The following is an 18229-nucleotide window of genomic DNA, read 5'->3' on the forward strand; positions in this document are numbered from 1 at the left end:
AACAGAGAGAGAGGGAAGAGAGGGAAGAGAGGGAGGGGGAGAGAGGGAGAGAGGGAACGCGTTTTGCCACCCTCCTGGCTAACCGAAATGCTTGTTCCCGAGATTACAGTAATTACAGCCCCAGCATGAGTTCCATACAAGCGCTAAATGAAACAGCACATCAATTAAAAAATAAACACTCCATTCTCGGAGAAAGACAACCCCCTGGGACGCCCTAACAAGCGTAAATGAACCTGCCAGGCCGCCGGCCCCTCGGCCCCCCTCCTCCCGTCTTAAGGTGGCTGCGCAGCGGCGGGGGCAGCGCTGGCTGGCCGCGTCCCAAGGGGCCGCCGAGAGCAGCTCGGGTCCCGCTCCGCTCGCTGCGGATCGCGGATACGTGTCCGCGCGTCCGCGCCAGGGCGCAGCACCGCCTCCTCCGGCAGAAAAGGAGGCTCTGGCAAAAACATGTGAACTTTGGATAGGCGTACATATGTTCCAAAAGTGCGAGGCGAAGAGAGAGACTCCAGCCGCCGTGTTTCCAGTCTGTCCTATTCATAAGCCCTTTTATCCTTTTAAGGAGACAGGGAATTATTTTTCATAAGGAAGCAATGTGTCCCGCCTGCTTTATGTATCTTCTCTCGCCTAATTATCAGAACCCCCTTTGAGATCTGTACCATTACCCCACTCTCCAGGTAGGGAAACTGAGGCTCCCCCAGACACTCAGCAGAGGCGGGGGGAGATTCGCGGGTCCGCGGCTGGGCTCCCGGACCCCTGCTCCCGGGCCGCCCCCGGTGCAGCCCCACCATCCAGGACGAACTGCCGTCGTTCCACTCCTCCCGTATTTTCAAGCCTCAAAGACCATCATTCTGCGAACCCCAAGAAGGGCACCCCTGCCCCGGTTCCCCGCGGGAAGGTCCCGCGCGCTCGCCTGCAGCCGGGCTTCCCCCGCCTCGGCTCGCGGAGGCGCGCGGGCCCGCGGGGCCAGCAGGGCCCCCACATTCGCGGAAAGTAGTAGGCAGAGCCTGACTTGTTCGAAACGGGCCTAGAAAGCGCGCGCTGCCTAAAACCCCGTCGCCAGACCCCAAGTGCAGACTCAGTGAAATGGCACCAAGACCTCAGACGTACGGAGCGCCCCGGGGACAGCCGAGGCCAAGACCCGTCTCTGCGGTCAACCCCAAGGTTAGGAGAAGTCCCCATCCGCAGGAAGCGCGCATGGCCGCGCGGACACGCCGGACCGCCTTAAGGAAGGCTGAGCCTTGGGAGCGCGTAGGCCCCGCCCCGCCGCCCCGCGATTGGCGCGTCCGCCCCGGGGCGGAGACTGAGTCCGCGCCGTATAAATATTCATGAGCCGGCCGGGCGGCGCGAGCGGGGCCGGAGCCGGGAAGTTGGGTGAAGGGCGCTGCTCCCGCCGAGGAGGAGGAGGCGGCGGCGGCGGCGGCGGCGGCGGCGGCGGCGGCTGGGCGCGGGCCGCGCCGCTCAGGTGTCCGCTCCGCCCTCTGGTCTGGATTTGGCTCCGCGTATCTGGCAAGAAAGGGACTTCTACACGTCGGCCGACTGCTTGGCCGGAGCGCGGCGCGGACTTTCACCGGAGGCGGGTCCGTCAGTCCCGGCGGCGGACCGAGGGGCCGACACCGGGGAGAGAGGGCGGCGGCCTCGGCGGAGGCGGGTCCCGAACTCTAGAGGCAGCGGCGCGGCTTTGGGGGCGAGCATGAGCCCCCGGGGATCGAGAGGGAGCCGCAGGGGCTGACCCGGCGGCGGAGCGGCCTGGCCCAGCCATCTTGACTGCGCACCGCGGCCCGAGAGGAAACTTGCTGCGCCGCCGCCCTCTGTGCCCGGCAAAGTCACCAGCGCCGGCGCCGCACGGAGAAGTGGCCGGGCGCGCGGGAGAGAAGGCGAGCGAGGGAGGGACGATGAGCCGCGGCCAGCCACGCTGCTCTGCGAGGGCTGAGCTCGGCCGGGAGTGAGCAGGGAGACCCTCGGGCTCTGGGCTGCACGCCTGCAGCCGCCCTCGTCTCCCCGGAGCGGCGGAAGGGAGGTGCGGCCCGCCCCTGCCCAGGCTTCGGACCGCGCCGTGCGGACGCGTGCCGAGAAGGGACTAGGTTACCGGCAGCCCCGCTCCCGGGAGAGGCAGAAGAGAGACCAGCAGGACACCCGCTCTCCTCTTCTCTGGCCCTCTCGCCGGATCTCCCGGCGCCCCTACGCGCGCTGCCTGGAGGGCAAGGGCGCGGGGCCGAGGCGCGCAGCATGGAGTGGGGTTACCTGTTGGAAGTGACCTCGTTGCTGGCCGCCTTGGCGCTGCTGCAGCGCTCGAGCGGCGCGGCGGCCGCTTCGGCCAAGGAGCTGGCGTGCCAGGAGATCACCGTGCCGCTGTGCAAGGGCATCGGCTACAACTATACCTATATGCCGAACCAGTTCAACCACGACACGCAGGACGAGGCGGGCCTGGAGGTGCACCAGTTCTGGCCGCTGGTGGAGATCCAGTGCTCGCCCGACCTCAAGTTCTTCCTGTGCAGCATGTACACGCCCATCTGCCTGGAGGACTACAAGAAGCCCCTGCCTCCCTGTCGCTCGGTGTGCGAGCGCGCGAAGGCTGGCTGCGCGCCCCTCATGCGCCAGTACGGCTTCGCCTGGCCCGACCGCATGCGCTGCGACCGGCTACCCGAGCAGGGCAACCCCGACACGCTGTGCATGGACTACAACCGCACCGACATCACCACGGCCGCGCCCAGCCCGCCGCGCCGCCTGCCGCCGCCGCCTCCCGGCGAGCAGCCGCCCTCCGGCAGCGGCCACGGCCGCCCGCCAGGGGCCAGGCCCCCGTCCCGCGGCAGGGGCGGTGGCGGCGGGGACGCAGCGGCGCCCCCCACGCGCGGCGGCGGCGGCGGCGGCGGCGGCGGGAAGGCGCGGCCCCCTGGTGGCGGCGCAGCGCCCTGCGAGCCGGGCTGCCAGTGCCGCGCGCCCATGGTGAGCGTGTCCAGCGAGCGGCACCCGCTCTACAACCGCGTCAAGACCGGCCAGATCGCCAACTGCGCGCTGCCCTGCCACAACCCCTTCTTCAGCCAGGATGAGCGCGCCTTCACCGTCTTCTGGATCGGCCTGTGGTCTGTGCTCTGCTTCGTGTCCACCTTCGCCACCGTCTCCACCTTCCTCATCGACATGGAGCGCTTCAAGTACCCCGAGCGGCCCATCATCTTCCTCTCGGCCTGCTACCTCTTCGTGTCGGTCGGCTACCTGGTACGCCTGGTGGCGGGCCACGAGAAGGTGGCGTGCAGCGGCGGCGCGCCGGGCGCGGGCGGCGCGGGGGGCGCGGGGGGCGCGGCGGCGGCGGCGGCGGCGGGCGCGGGCGCGGCGGGCGCGAGCGCGGGCGGTCCGGGCGGGCGCGGCGAGTACGAGGAGCTGGGCGCCGTGGAGCAGCACGTGCGCTACGAGACCACGGGCCCGGCGCTGTGCACCGTGGTTTTCCTGCTCGTCTACTTCTTCGGCATGGCCAGCTCCATCTGGTGGGTGATCCTGTCGCTCACGTGGTTCCTGGCGGCGGGCATGAAGTGGGGCAACGAGGCCATCGCCGGCTACTCGCAGTACTTCCACCTGGCCGCGTGGCTCGTGCCCAGCGTCAAGTCGATCGCCGTGCTGGCGCTCAGCTCCGTGGACGGCGACCCGGTGGCGGGCATCTGCTACGTGGGCAACCAGAGCCTCGACAACCTGCGAGGCTTCGTGCTGGCGCCGCTCGTCATCTACCTCTTCATCGGCACCATGTTCCTGCTGGCCGGCTTCGTGTCGCTCTTCCGCATCCGCTCGGTCATCAAGCAGCAGGGCGGCCCCACCAAGACGCACAAGCTGGAGAAGCTCATGATCCGCCTGGGGCTCTTCACCGTGCTCTACACCGTGCCCGCCGCCGTCGTGGTCGCCTGCCTCTTCTACGAGCAGCACAACCGGCCGCGCTGGGAGGCCACGCACAACTGCCCGTGCCTGCGGGACCTGCAGCCGGACCAGGCGCGCCGGCCCGACTACGCCGTCTTCATGCTCAAGTACTTCATGTGCCTCGTCGTGGGCATCACCTCGGGCGTGTGGGTCTGGTCGGGCAAGACGCTCGAGTCGTGGCGCGCCCTGTGCACCCGCTGCTGCTGGGCCAGCAAGGGCGCCGCGGGGGGCGGGAGCGCGGGCGCCGCGGCCGCTGGGGGCGCCGGCGGGCCGGGGGTCGGCGGGGGCGCGGGGGCCGGCGGGGGCGGGGGGCCCGGCGGCGGGGCGGGCTCCCTCTACAGCGACGTCAGCACCGGCCTGACGTGGCGCTCTGGCACGGCCAGCTCCGTGTCTTATCCAAAGCAGATGCCGTTGTCCCAGGTCTGAGCGGAGGGGAGGGGAGGGGCACCGGGAGGAATGGGGAGGGGGCGAGGAGACCGAGTGCTGCGAAGGGACACTCGACGGGCTGAGGTTCCCACCCCTTCACCGTGTTGATTGCTATTAGCATGATAATGAACTCTTAATGGTATCCATTAGCTGGGACCTAAATGACTCGCTTAGAACAAAGTACCTGGCATTGAAGGCTCCCAACCCAGCCCCCTTTCCTCCACTGCTGTGTGAGGAGCTCCTCCCGCCAGGCGCTCGTTTCTGCGGGCAGAGGAGAGTGGACTCTGCTGCGTTTCCGGAGCCCCAGGTTTGGAGCCCTCGCCGCTTGCCGTTTGTGAGCTTGAAGCCAGACCTACAGATTTCACCTGCGGCACCTGTCCTCCTCCCGCTCTCTCCTGCGCAAACTGCCTCCTCACGCGTCCTACAGGAGGGCTGACCGCGACCTGACGGGATTGCACGGCTTGGGTATTCTTAATGACCAGGCAAATGCCTTAAATAAACAAGAGATGTCTTAATTATACACCCCAAGTAAATACGGGTTTCTTACATTAGAGGATGTATTTATATAATTATTTGTCAAATTGTAAAAATGTGTAAAATATGTACATATTCAAAGATATACAGTCTGTACATTTTTTGTAAAAAGTTTAGAGTCCACCCCTGTAAGAACAAATATAAGTATTCTATTTTGTCAATAAAGTGGCTTTTGATAAACGATTTAAACATTGCCCTCTCCCCCGCCTCTGAACTGGTACCTTTAAAGTGCTTGCTAAGGACACGTTGGAAAATGGACATTTTTCTGGTTTCTCATTCTGTACGCTGACCTTAGGCATGGAGAAAATGACCTGTTAAACCCCAGTTCTTAAGTTGTTAGCAAAGTAAATATCACTGTTGAACTGAAATCAGAACTGAGTTTTTGCACCTTCCAAAAAGATGGTGTTTTTAATGGCAGCCCTTTTCTGATCCATGGGTGACAAAGCTCACCTTAGTGTATGTCAGTGAACTTTTTGCAAGGCAATAATTCCGTACAGGCCTTCTTATTTATCTTATGTAACATCACTAAAGGCTTCCAAGCCCCACGTGGGTTCCTCGCATCAGTGACTCTGAACGCCTGGCTTCCAGGGACAGAGCATGCTGCTGAGGTGTAGAGGCTGATGCTGGAAACCACAGATCACACTACAGGAGAAGTCACTTCACAACCTGGTACCGGAGCAGGCCGTCTTTAGGGGATTAAACTAACGGGTTAACATCTTAATAACCTTCCAGGCTTGTGTATATCAAATGTGCTGCTTTTCCTAGAGAAAAAAGCTATTGTTCCTCCGTCAAGACTAAGCTAATTTATTTGAGCATAAGGCTGTTGAATTAAACAGAGGAAGGCTTTGGCAATTGTCGAACTTTTTACCTGTCTGCCCAGTGGCTCAGCACATCATTCCTTTAAGAGGAGCCAAATGAATAGGGTTAATCTGTAGGGAACTTGGTCTTTTGAGTTTGAAAGCTTTGATCTTTTCTCCTCTCCAAATGTGCTGTGTAGTCTGAAGTTTCTTTCCCTGCTGCCCGGCTCCTCTTGGTGCAGACCAATTGGCCACCGCGGAGCCTTAAAGTTCTTCCATTAAAGGGATGTGGGACTTTTACTTTAAAAAGCAGAGAGAGCAAGGGAGAGGAAGACGTGTAACAGTTAGTGAAGACCAGAGGCACAAGTGCGCGCATCCTTTTAAACGGCTTTTCCGGCATTGTTAGCCAGCCTGCAGGCAGCTAGCCGGGGTTGGAGCCTCATAGAACTGGGCTCTGAATGCCCTACAGGTGGTCTGCGCACATAATCCCCCAATTTAAAGCGTTTTCCTTTGCTGGACAATTGCATTACAAAACTCCCTTCTTTTTCGCTCCTAATTGAACCAATGAACTATTATAAACTACAAGTTTTTCTTAAAAAAAACCTTCAGTGCCTAAATTCTATTGACTAAATTCTGGCAAGTTTTCTGAACTGAGCCTTTTAAAGCAGCGGAAGTACGAGCTGCTTCAGCAGACATCTCTCTTTTTCAGATATTTTTATTCCTCATGCTTGTTATTTTCTGACAGATTAGCAATAATTTAAAAGTAATTGGTAAGATTGTGTGTTCAAGCTGAAAAGATAGCCCCAGGTCCCTTATTAACCTGTCAATCAAGATAATAAATGGGCAGCTACCCTGCTAATGATGGGGGCATCAGACATTCTGGGGTGCAAGGGGGCTGGTTCTCTGCATCCTGCTAAGATGTTTGTTCTCTTTACTTCTCCTAATAGGAATATTTAGTAGTTAAAAAAAATTTTTTTTAATTAGTAGGATGGAAACTACTTCCTTGACCGATCTTTCTCACGCAAGAGACTTTTAAGAAGAACTTCTTGGTAGAAACATTTTACAAATCCTTTCCAGAGTCACTCTTGGTGTTAATTGGATTTTTAAAATTAGATATGCAATAAGAACACCTGCTTTAGCTATCATTCCGATTTTACTTTTTAAAGTCAGGGGCGTTGTAAAATCTTCACCTCCCAGCAGTTTTATTCATGAAAGAATGACTTTTTTGTAACTTAGATACCAATGGGTGGCCTGCATCTAACCCATGTGGTCACTCTCATGTACTGTAGTGTACATAAACCAGCCAGAAACTTTGCATTTTCAGTTACAAAGTAGGACTTTGAGGGCAGTTTCCATAGACTTGACCACACATGTGGGACAGAGAGAAGGGGTGCAGGAGTCCCGGGTTCGCATACTGGTTTCTAATGTATCCTCATTATGACACGTTTTCAACTATGTGACACAGTGGGAAATGTTCAACTTTGAAGCTTTTGTCCTCTTTAATTCTTCAATACATCCTTGTAAAATGCCCTGTTTGATAACGTTTACAAAATGGCTGTAAGTGTGCTTAATATAAGCGAGCTTAAGAGACAAACAAAAAGCCCGCTGACATTCTGAAGACAGCTCTCAGGAGCAGACCTGCACGTGTTAAAACCCAGGGGCTGGGTCTTTGCCTTTAAAGCTAAAACTTGAGTTGCAAAGTTGCCAATACCCAAATGGTATCTATTAATGGAATAAAAGACCCAAAATTGATTCCAGGGATGGGAAATGGGAGGACAAGTATGCATGAAACAAATGAACAGGTCCCTTGCCAGAACACCCTCTCTGTGCTATGCAGGTGTGTCCTTAATTACTATATGGAACAAGTGTTAGTTTTTGAAAATCTTGTCAAATATGGGGGCACCGGAAGGGGATGTGGTTGCTGTGTGGCTAGAAGATCAATGTAAATAAAGTCTAATATATGGTTAAAACCCTAGTAAAGCCAAACCTCATTAAAATTACTTGTGGGAGAAGTTATGTGAGACACTTTCTCTTTGCTTTATAATCAATGCAATTTGAAAGTACCATAAAACAGAAGGGGAAAAGGTATCTAAGGAGCTTAAGGAGCAAACTTTGTCACCAATACAGTTCCCTGGCCTGCACTGCTGGTGTTGCAGGTCCCGTAATCCTTCTGGGTGTGGGGAAAGGAAATCAGATCGTCTGCCAAAAGAGAAACCCCGCAGGGAGACTCCAGCTGTCTCAGAGCAGGGGGCCAATTGAAAGTGTAGGTGCGGACGTTGCCTAGACTGCACACAAATCGCAGGACCGTCCGCTTCCACACGATACTACACTGCCACCTTGTGGCATGGCCAAGTCTCAGACCCCGGACGGTGGACAGGCTCCTTCATTCAATCCATTCGCTCAAAAATACCCACTCTGCTGGCCTTGTCCCATACACACACCCCACCCAGGGGGCCTGCAAGAATTTTGTATTCATAATTTTGAATTATTTCTCTTAAGAAAAGGATCCCAAAACTGCCTCCATTTGAGGCCCCACAGGATCTCAATTGAATTAAATCCTCAATATAATGGTTATGCTAAAAACATAACTAAGCTGTGTTGAAATCCAAAGGTTTCTCTTTTTAAAAGTTATCTTCTGAGTTAGTTTCACTTAAAGAATGAACTTCTTACCAAAGATCCACCGCCCTGAGACGCAGCGGGAGGAAGAACGAATCACGAGGTGGCACGCAGTTGGCTTGCTTACTTCGGTGTACTACTTGTCAGTTTCCCACATGGAAGCTGATCTGCTGGGTCCGTGGCCACTCTCCACCGCCACACATGAATGCTGCTGGGTGGGGTTGGACGAGCGCTGTCCCCCGTTATTCAGCCAGGTGTTCGGGGAAACGCACCAAGGAATAGAAACTGCGCTGGGAACAAGGTCAGCCAAAGGGAAGCGAGGGGGAAGCATCTGCTCTGGAATGCTCGAGTCCTGCGGGAGGAAGATGCGAACAGCACAGCAGCGTGGGAGGACCCGGCCTGTAAGGGGGCTGCATATGGACAAGAGGCAGCCTCAGGAAGCCCTGGTTTGAAGATGTGTTTCTGAGGATCGGAGTGGCTGGGGCGGATGGGAAGGAGGAGGCACTGGTCAAGGGGAGGCAGACTAAAGAAGATCTCGGGGTCAGGACCACGTTCATGGAACTTTAACGCAGAGATGCCAAGGTCACTGAGCACCTTGCTGCCCTGTGGACAAGTGTCAGAGGCAAGACCTAGAAATGTGATGGAGATGCAGCATCTCAGGTCTTGCTCACTGAATTAGAAGGTGTATTTTAACAAGACCCCCCAGCAGCGAGCATGCACCCTGAAGGGCCTCATTCTACAGGTCAGGAAACTGAAGCCCAGAGAGGGCTGGACTTGCTGCAGATGGCACAGGCAGGAGCAGAGCTGGCCCGGAAGCCATGCTCCTACTTGTCCCTCCCATTTCTATTGGCCTTTCCAGGCTGGCCTGCCGTCTGTGTAAACCCTGCAGCCACGGCTGTGTGCCTTCCTCCCTGAACGTCAGCTTCCCAAGGCTGTGTTTCCCCGGCACAGAGTCACACCAGAGCACAGGTCTGCCCATGGGTCGGTGCTGACCTACACAGGAACACACAACCACCCAGCCTGAGCAGCTGCGGGCTGGCTGTGGAAAGGTTTGCCCCAGCACACTTGGGCCAGCATCCATACTCTTTGCTGCCTGCATCCACGGTGATACAGTAATTGACAGAGGTTTTCCCAGTTGATACAAAAACGCCCCAGGGCACAAAGTCTGTCTGCTAGTTTAGTGAGGAGCTGCAGCGAGGGCCCTGGAGGAAGGCGAGGCGTCTGCCCTGGTGGAGCTGGCGCTGGGGAGAGGGGCCAGAAGTGGAAACAGGCAGCCTGGCCAGCAGAGGCCGGGGCGGTCAGGGAGGCAGGCAAACAGCAGAGCTGCGGGGTGGTGAGGCCGGGCAGGGAGCAGGAAACAGAGCGCAGGCCTGCGGGTTCCAAGGGGAGCATCCGGAAATCTCTGGAAAGAGACAGCAAACCAAAAAGAGATTAGCTCAGCTGATGAAACCACAGGCCCCGGGGGAGACCTGAGAGGATGGATGGTACCTGAAGGGGCACATGGCGGCCAGGAAGGCTGGGAGCAGAGAGCAGCCCGGGCAGGAGCAGACCCTGGACCCATTCTAACTGAACCACCGAGTTTTAACACACCTTGGGGAGGAGCACTCTTCACAGATGACAAAGGCACCTATTTCTGTGCCTCACTTAACTCTCAGGTGAACCACACACTAATTTAACTTAGAAAAACAATTTCCAGTGTTTGTCCCCTAAAAACCTGTTTCTGATTAACAGACACCCTGGCAGGAGTTCTCACCCCTGCCTACACATGAGAAGCACTCAGGGTGTTTCTTAGAAATACCGATGCCCTGGCAGCACCACAGACCAAGACTCGGAATTTCTGGGGATGGAATCTGGGAATTCAAAGTTTCGACAACTACCCCAGGTGAATGTCACGCGCAGCCGGAGTTGAAAACCAGTGGATGTAATTGAAGGTGGTGTTATGATCTAAGATGAAACAACAAAGCACACATAGAAATCAACTAAGCAAACTAGTTCTTGGCATCCGACTTGACTAATTTAAATGGAAGTGGTTATTTTTTGTCTCCTTGAAAAAGTCAGTCTTTGGGAGAAGACGAGAGCGCCCTCACCTGGTCCAAAGGGAGAACTTCATGCTTCGTTGTCGTAAACTGAAGCCATTTTGACAACCCTGCTTTTTCTTTCACGTGTAAAAAAATAACAAGGAACCGTGTACACAGGTATGCTTCTATTAAACTGGGAAGTAAACCCAACCTGTGAACCTAGGAGGAGCCAATAATGTCGAGGTATTAATTAGTAAAGATATTAAAAATGTTCCCTTTTTGTTCAGTAAGTGTTTATTTAGTGAAACGAACTCATCTTGAAGTGAAAGTGCATCCTGGGGTGACCTAAGATGGGCCTGGCGCGCCCAGACCAGGAGGGCTGTCCTGCTGCAGTCCAGTGGCAGAGCCTGAACCAAAGCGGTCGGCAGGGATCCTGAACATATGTCAACATGCATACCTTTAAAAAAACCTGATACTACCTTACCTCATGCTGAAACTTCGCTCAAGTTCTAGAATTTTAGGATAGCGTTTACTCAGTGCAGAAACCTGCTCTTTCTCTGGATACCCTGAAAGAAGTGACGAGTCCTAAACCAAAGACCCAGAAAGCGAGAGTCACTTCTTCAAGTACACACCGAGATTTTCCAGACTCCACGTAACAAGTATGACTGTAGATCTTAACCATTACACTCACCCTAATTCTGTAAGAAGTCTAAGGAGAAAGTCCTGGGTCAAACCCAAGAAAGGGATCCAAACTTTGCACAATACCACTAATGAGCATCTCTGTGCTGTATCAATGGGAACCAAAAAGAAGCTAATAACGCAATTTCATCATTCTGGAAAATATAATGAATGTTATTTTTACTTGATTATCTTAGAGAATTGCCAGTAAGCCAGTAAAATGCAGAAGTTAAAAACAGACCCCAGCGGGGCTGGCCCAGTGGTGTAGTGGTTAAGTTTGTGCATTCCACTTTGGTGGTCCAGTGTTCTCGGTTCTGATCCGGGCGCAGACCTACACACCGCTCATCAAGCCACGCTGTGGCGGCATCCCACATACAATAGAGGAAGATTGACACAGATGTTAGCTCCGGGACAATCTTCCTTATCCCCCCCAAAAAAGCCAGACTCCGGACCCCACTGCCTTTGGCAAATTACGCAGTTTCTATGTGCCTCAGTTTCCTCTTCTGTAAAACGGGAATAAGAATAGTGCCTATTTCCGCTGGTCGCTGTGAGGATTAAATTCTAATGCAGACGAGATGCATTGAGCAGCACCCACCTGGAGCAGTAGGCATCAGCTACCATCATTACGGAGCCCATTTTATTGCAGAGATGTTTCCATGTATATGTTTTGGTTTTGTTTATTTCCTATGGTGGCAAAAAAAACACATAACAGGCTTCATCATCTTAACCAGTTAAGTGTACATATTTGTAATGTTAAATATATTCACTTCGTTGTAAAACAGATCTCCAGAAATTCTTAATCTTGTAAAACTGAAACTCTACGGATTAAACTCCCCTTTTTCCCCTCCCCACAGTCCCTGGCAACCACGAGTCTTTCTGTTTCTATGAATTTGACTATTCTAGAGACTTCATATAAGTGGAATCATTCAGTATTTGTCTTTTTGTGACTGGCTTATTTCACTTGGCATGATGTCTTCAAGGTTCATCTGTGTCGCAGCAGGTGACGGGACTACCTTCCTTTGTAAGGCTGAATAATTTTCTGTTGTATGTGTATATACCACATTTTGTTTATCCATCTATCTTTTGATGGACACTTGGGCAGCTTCCACTTGGGCAGCTTCCACCTCTGGGCTATTGTGAACAGTGCCTCAGCGAACACGGGTCTGCAAATATCTCTTTGAGACCCTGCTTAACTATTTTGGATATAAGCCCAGAAGTGGGATCACTGGATCATATGACTGTTCTTTTTTTTTTCTTTTTACATTTTATTTATTTATTTATTTTTAGGAAGATTAGCCCTGAGCTAACTGCTGCCAATCCTCCTTTTTTTGCTGAGGAAGACTGGCCCTGAGCTAACATCCATGCCCATCTTCCTCTACTTTATACATGGGACGCCTATCACAGCACGGCTTGCCAAGCGGTGCCATGTCCGCACCCAGGATCCGAACCGGCGAACCCTGAGCTGCCGAGAAGCGGAACGTGCGAACTAAACCTCTGCGCCACCAGGTCGGCCCCAGGCAGTCCGAATTTTAATGTTTCGAGGGACCTCCATACTGCTTTCTATAGCAGCTTTATCATTTTACAATCTCACCAACAGTGCACAAAGCTTCTGATTTCCCCGCCTTCTCACCAGCACTGGTTATTTTCTGGGTTTTGGTAGTAGCCATCCTAACAGTGCAATGTGGCGTCTCACTGAGGTTGTGGTTTGCATTTCTCTGATGATTAGTGATGTTGAGCATCTTTTCACGTGCTTGTTGGCCATTTGTATTTCATCTTTGTAGAATTTTCTGTTCAAGTCCTTTGCCCCTTTTCAAATCAGATTATGTGATTTTTTTGTGGTTGAGTTGTTTATATATTCTTGATATTAACCCTTATCAGATCGATGATTTGCGACTGTTTTCTTCCATTCTCTAGGTTGTCTTTTCACTCCATTGATTGTGTTCTGTGATATACAAAAGGTTTTCATTTTGATGTAGTCCCATTTATCTACATTTGCCTTTATTGCCTGTGCTTGTGGTGTCATATCCAAGAAATCATTGCCAAATCCAATGTCATAAAGCTTTTCACCGATGTTTTCTTCTCTGTGTGCATTTTTAAAGCAAAATGGGCAAGCTAGAAGTTTGTTAGTGGCCTTGAGCTATCCTCTCACCTTCCAGCCTGTATCAGACAGTGCTCTGCTCCTATTCACAGGGTCTTCATGGCCAATGTTTTCGCAAGTGAGTGGCCAGGTCCTTCTTCCTAGTCTGTCTCAGTCTGGAATCTCCGCTGAAACCACGGGTGACCCTGCTGGTGTTGGAAACACTGGTGGCACAGCTTTCAGCATCCCAGCAACATGCAGCCACCACAGTGTGACACCTGACAGATGGGTGATGTGGGTCGCTGACCGGGACACAAACTCTGTCCATGGCAGTGAGAGCACTGAATCGTAACAACTAGACCACCAGGACTGGCCAAAAGCTTTAATTACTTAGCTAATTACTGGCTAAGCTGGACATGGCAATAAATAAAACAGCAGATCATTTTAACAGGGCGTAGATAGCAGAGACCTTGCATGCTGGCAGACTAGGGGTAAAGATTTTAAAGTGTTTGCTGGCCCTTTCTAATAACACTCCAACTTCATGTGGGACACCTGCCTATAGAGGAAACAAGTCAATCCTGGTCCTGCCCGGAGTCCAGCCAAGCCTAGTGTTTCCCTGGAAAATGGCTCTCTGCCGGAGAATAACCCAACGGCATGGCCTGAGTGTGGAGGCTGACCGTGTTGCCCCCCTGGGAAAGAGCAGTGCAGCACTCCACAGCCAGTTTCACAGAGACCCTGCCATCTCATTGCCTGACGAAGAAATGCTAACCCATGCAGAGAATGAATGTTCTCTTAGAAACCATAATTATTATCTTAAAACCCATCTACTTTTAAGAAGCATAAAATATTTATTCAAACCTTAAGGTACACAGAATTTATTTAAATTTGGTCAGTAAAACTTCTACTTTTAGAAGTAATCTTCTTAAAATAGAAGTCAATATTAAAGGGGTTGGTTAGAGCCAACAGAAGGTGTCGTTCCACAGAATCACGTCATTTCTGTCTGGAAGGAACTTGCGAGCCCACCTAGGGCCGCGCTCTGACCCTGTTGCGCAGTAGAACCTGCTCACAAGAGGCTGGTGCCTGGGCCCCTTCAGACGTTCTGACTCGGTAGATTTGAGAACCGCTCAGCTTGTCCAACCCCGCATTCTGTACTCTCGAATGAAGGCCTAAAGCAGGTGACTGGTACCACCATGCCTGCGTGCTTTCTATTCCAGCTCCACTCAACCTCCACCACTCGCAAACATCCTCCCCCGAGACCCCCACACACCCCGCATGCCTTGAATGTGTTGCCTCCCTGCCTGAAAGGCCCTTCTCTACTAGTAAACCCCTTGTTAGGGGTCTTTTATTTTTAAAGACCTGGCCAAACTTTTAACTCCTCTCCGAAGCCTTTCCTGACCCCTCACACTGAGTTATTGCCCCTCCTCTAGGTTTGCTAAACCTCGATTCATCCTTCTCCATTATGACACTTGCCACACTGTGTCGTCACTACTTGTTCATGTCTCTCTCCCTCCCACTGGTCTGTGAGCTATTTCAGAGCCAAGACATTGTCTTATTTACCTTTACATCAGGCATATAGTGGGCCCTCAACTTGTAATATCAAACAGGACACTTTCTTCCCTTAAAATACTGTTGGTGCCTATAGGCAAATGCAAAGTGTCATAGGACATGCTCCTGATTCCTAGTGGGTGACATAGGACCTAGTCTGACGTCAGAATGTTCACAGACCCAGAATTCTCTCTCAGTTCTGTGATATTGCTAAGTGACAACTCTCAGATGGTGCAATGAGCAACTGGTAACAAACAAAACTCAGGTTCTGCAGCACCAGCGTCTCTGAGAACTATAATGCAGAAGAGGCATGCACCATGACAGCGTCCTGTCAGCAATGACGTCAGGAACCTGCAGGCATCCAAAAGAGTCTCCCCGGGCTGCAGTCAAGGTGTCGGCAGAGTCACGTTCCTGCAGGCTCTAGAGGAGAATCTGTTTCTGTGCCTTTTCCAGCTTCTAGAGGCACCCCCAGGCCCTGGTCTGTGGCACCTTCTAGCAATCGCATCACTCCAACCTCTGCTTTGACGTCAGATCTCCTCTGACTCATCCGCCTCCCTCTTTTACTTATAAGGAAATTTGCAATTACATTGTGTTGACCCAGAAAATCCAGGATAAGAGATAATTCCATCTCAAGGTCCTTAACTTAATTATATTTGCAAAGTCCCTTTTGCCATGTAAGGTAACATATTCACCAATTCCAGGATTAGGACATGGACACCTTCGGGGACATTTATTCGGCCAACCACCCTGGGATCAGAAGTACAGTATGTAGCTGTAGACACTTAGCTTATGAGAATGAACATATAAGTGTGTCCTCATTGAAAATACCTTTCTAGAATCTAGTGGTTTGCGCTCTATTTGCATCTATGCATTTAGGACATTAATACAAAGACAAAAATTTTATCCCTTAGACGTCATCCAGTCACCAGATATTATGTTGGCTCATCGATTCAGTCATCTAACCATCCATCCACTCATTCACCCATTGATCCATACATTCCTTACCCACTTATGCTCCCTAATTTCTGCATCAATCAAAATAAGTTAGGTTTTGCTACACCAACAAACAACTCCAAAATCTCAGTGGCTTAACACAACAAAAAATAAAGTATCACTTACACATGCCCAATATGTGTCAGCAAAGGGATCCGTTCCCCATTGGTGTTCAGAGATCCAGGTTGTGAAAGCTTTACCTTGGCGTGTGCTCGCATGATCCTTGCATGGGTCAGGAAGGAAGGTATCAACCCATTCTTAAAGTTTCTGCCTGGAAATGACATGTGTCATATCTACATGTGTCATTGGCCAAAGCAAGTCACATGGCCATATGGCACCCCAAAGAGTGCATGGAAGTAATCCTACCATGTGCCCAGAAAAACAAAAACTGGAAATATTTATCAAATGGCATTAATGCCGAACACAACTTCCCACAGTAATCTATGCACACATCTTCTCTCTCCACCATAGTTAAGTCTGCCTTCTGCTGAAAGGAGTGAAGTAAAGTACAAAGGACTTGACTAAGGTCAGAATCTCTGCGTTCTTGCCCTAACTTTCATTAGCCTATAATCTCGCTAACTTTTCTGGACTTGATTTTCCATCCATGAAATGAAGATAATAACTATTGCTCTGCCCTCCCCTTTTCTTAAAAAAAAAATCAAAGAATAATTGCTATCCTATTGCTCTGCTCTCCTCACACAATTCTTGTGAGAAAGAAATGACATGATCAAGACAAAAATAGTATATTTTAAATATCTATTTATGAAAAAAGAAGAAGATTCAAGATATTATACTCTTCAGTGAGATGTTTGTGACTTCCAAAGTACTTATGACGGTTAAATATCAGTGCTTTACCCACTCAAAAGAGAGAATTTCTTTTATTTTAAAAAATGTTTGCTGTTCTAAAATTCCATTCATCCAATACATATTTGTTGAGTGCCAACTGTGCACAGAGCGCGGGGAATGCCATCCAGTGTCCCCATTACCCACCGTGACTTGGGAGGGGACTCAGAATGCCGTGTCAGCTGTAGACACTTCCTTCATGTGAAACTAATTGGCCTACAGAGAAAGTGAATTGCTGTAAGCCAAATAGCGAGAAAAATAAAGAAGTGAGGAAGAATAGAGAAGAAAGTTTATGAGAAGAAAAGTTCAGATGAAGTAAAAAAAAAAACAATTTAAATCAGAGTTGCAACAAAATACAGCAGTCACATTAGCAATATGACATCCATACACAGTTTCCATATTTTAGACTTGTAAGTCTGTGCGCTGGAAAACTTTATCCTTCACAATTTTTATGCTGGAAAGTTGGATTTCATGTGAAGGAAATGACTAAGTCTGAAATACTCTAGGTTTAAAATGACTCACATACTCTTAAGATTAACAGAACCGAACACTGTATTATGATCTGTATATTTGCACTTCAAAATTCTCAAAGGATTTAACAGTCTGAGACCAAAGATTGGATTTTTCCAAATCACACAGAAGCTTTTAAATCCAAGTTTAGTCTAATTAAAGGATGAATGTGGTGAATTCCATGGCTTTCCAGCACAATCATGTTGTGCCAACTCAAGAAGGATTAGTGCAAGACTAACACGGATGCTTCCAAGTTCAATAAAGTAAGAGCGGGTCTGAAGTAAGTCGATAACTCTTTTCTAGGCCCTAACGTTACCGATTTAGTTCTGCTGGAAGCTGTTCATTAACTTGTGTGAGAAGTGTCAATTTAACGACAAAAGGTGTGAATTCCATTTGGATTATCAGCAGTGTAATTTCCCTAGCACAATCAAGACTTTACCGAAACAATTGGCATGCCTTTCTACCTCCTATTTTATGTGATGCTCCAGACCTATATTTTACCTCTAAATCCCAAAATATCCCCCACTGGCCAGAGCCCATCCAGAGAAGTAGGTGAAATGTGTCTTTGGGGTTCCTCCAGCCCTCATTCTGTATCCCCCTCATTAATGACTTCTTTATTTCCTTTTCAGGTACCAAGTTCTGTCCTGCATCCTTTTGTTTACAATGAAATTCACTATTAGTCTCTTTGCTAACCAAAGCCATCAAGACTCCAAGGAAAAGAATACAGAAAAGAATCCATGCCATGGCTATGCCAGAATTTCTGTGAGGTCTAAAAAATATATAATATAGAAAGTATGCTTTCTGACCCAACAGTACCTAATGAATAACAGTTCATTAGGAAACGTTGGTGTAGAAATTGACAAATAGAAATGGCAAGCAATAGGATATATTGGAGTACATGAGGAAGCCCTTTGACGTAAACCTAATTCAGCCTGATGTTGTTTTTCCAAAAGGGCCTGGCATGGCCACTGAGCGTGCATTGTATATCTGCTTTAAACATTTGCTGTGTCCCAAAGACAAGAACAAAGGCCCTTAAGATAAAGGTACAACTTCCCCCACACTGGTATTTCCTTAAGGATAAGCGTCTCTCCCTAGGCTAGGAACTGATTGCTGTGCCCACCCTGTGACCACCCAGCTCAAGACAACAGACCTGCTGCCCTGCCATGTCCACCAAGACGGCAGACCTACTACCTGCTGTGTCCATCAATCGCTGTGCCAACAGGGCAGTCTCCAGACCATTGTAAAAGGGACATTTCAATCACATGTGAAACATGCTCTTTGAGGGTATATAACCA

General features: G+C 50.7%; 1 protein-coding gene across 1 annotated transcript; it reads left to right on the forward strand.

Moving 5' to 3' along the window:
* Positions 1–1643: 1643 nt before the first annotated feature.
* On the forward strand, positions 1644–5022 carry FZD8 (frizzled class receptor 8). Its single transcript, XM_044762360.2, has one exon. It carries the CDS (start codon positions 2224–2226, stop codon positions 4321–4323), a length of 2100 nt encoding a protein of 699 aa, XP_044618295.2. The 5' UTR covers positions 1644–2223; the 3' UTR covers positions 4324–5022.
* Positions 5023–18229: the final 13207 nt, after the last annotated feature.

This window comes from Equus asinus, chromosome 29 (genome assembly GCF_041296235.1).
Source record: "Equus asinus isolate D_3611 breed Donkey chromosome 29, EquAss-T2T_v2, whole genome shotgun sequence".
Taxonomy (NCBI): Eukaryota; Metazoa; Chordata; class Mammalia; order Perissodactyla; family Equidae; genus Equus; species Equus asinus.

What these genes read in the sequence shown, in the direction of transcription:
- FZD8 (XM_044762360.2), top strand. Translation starts at nt 2,224, where the DNA reads ATGGAGTGGGGTTACCTGTTGGAAGTGACCTCGTTGCTGGCCGCCTTG.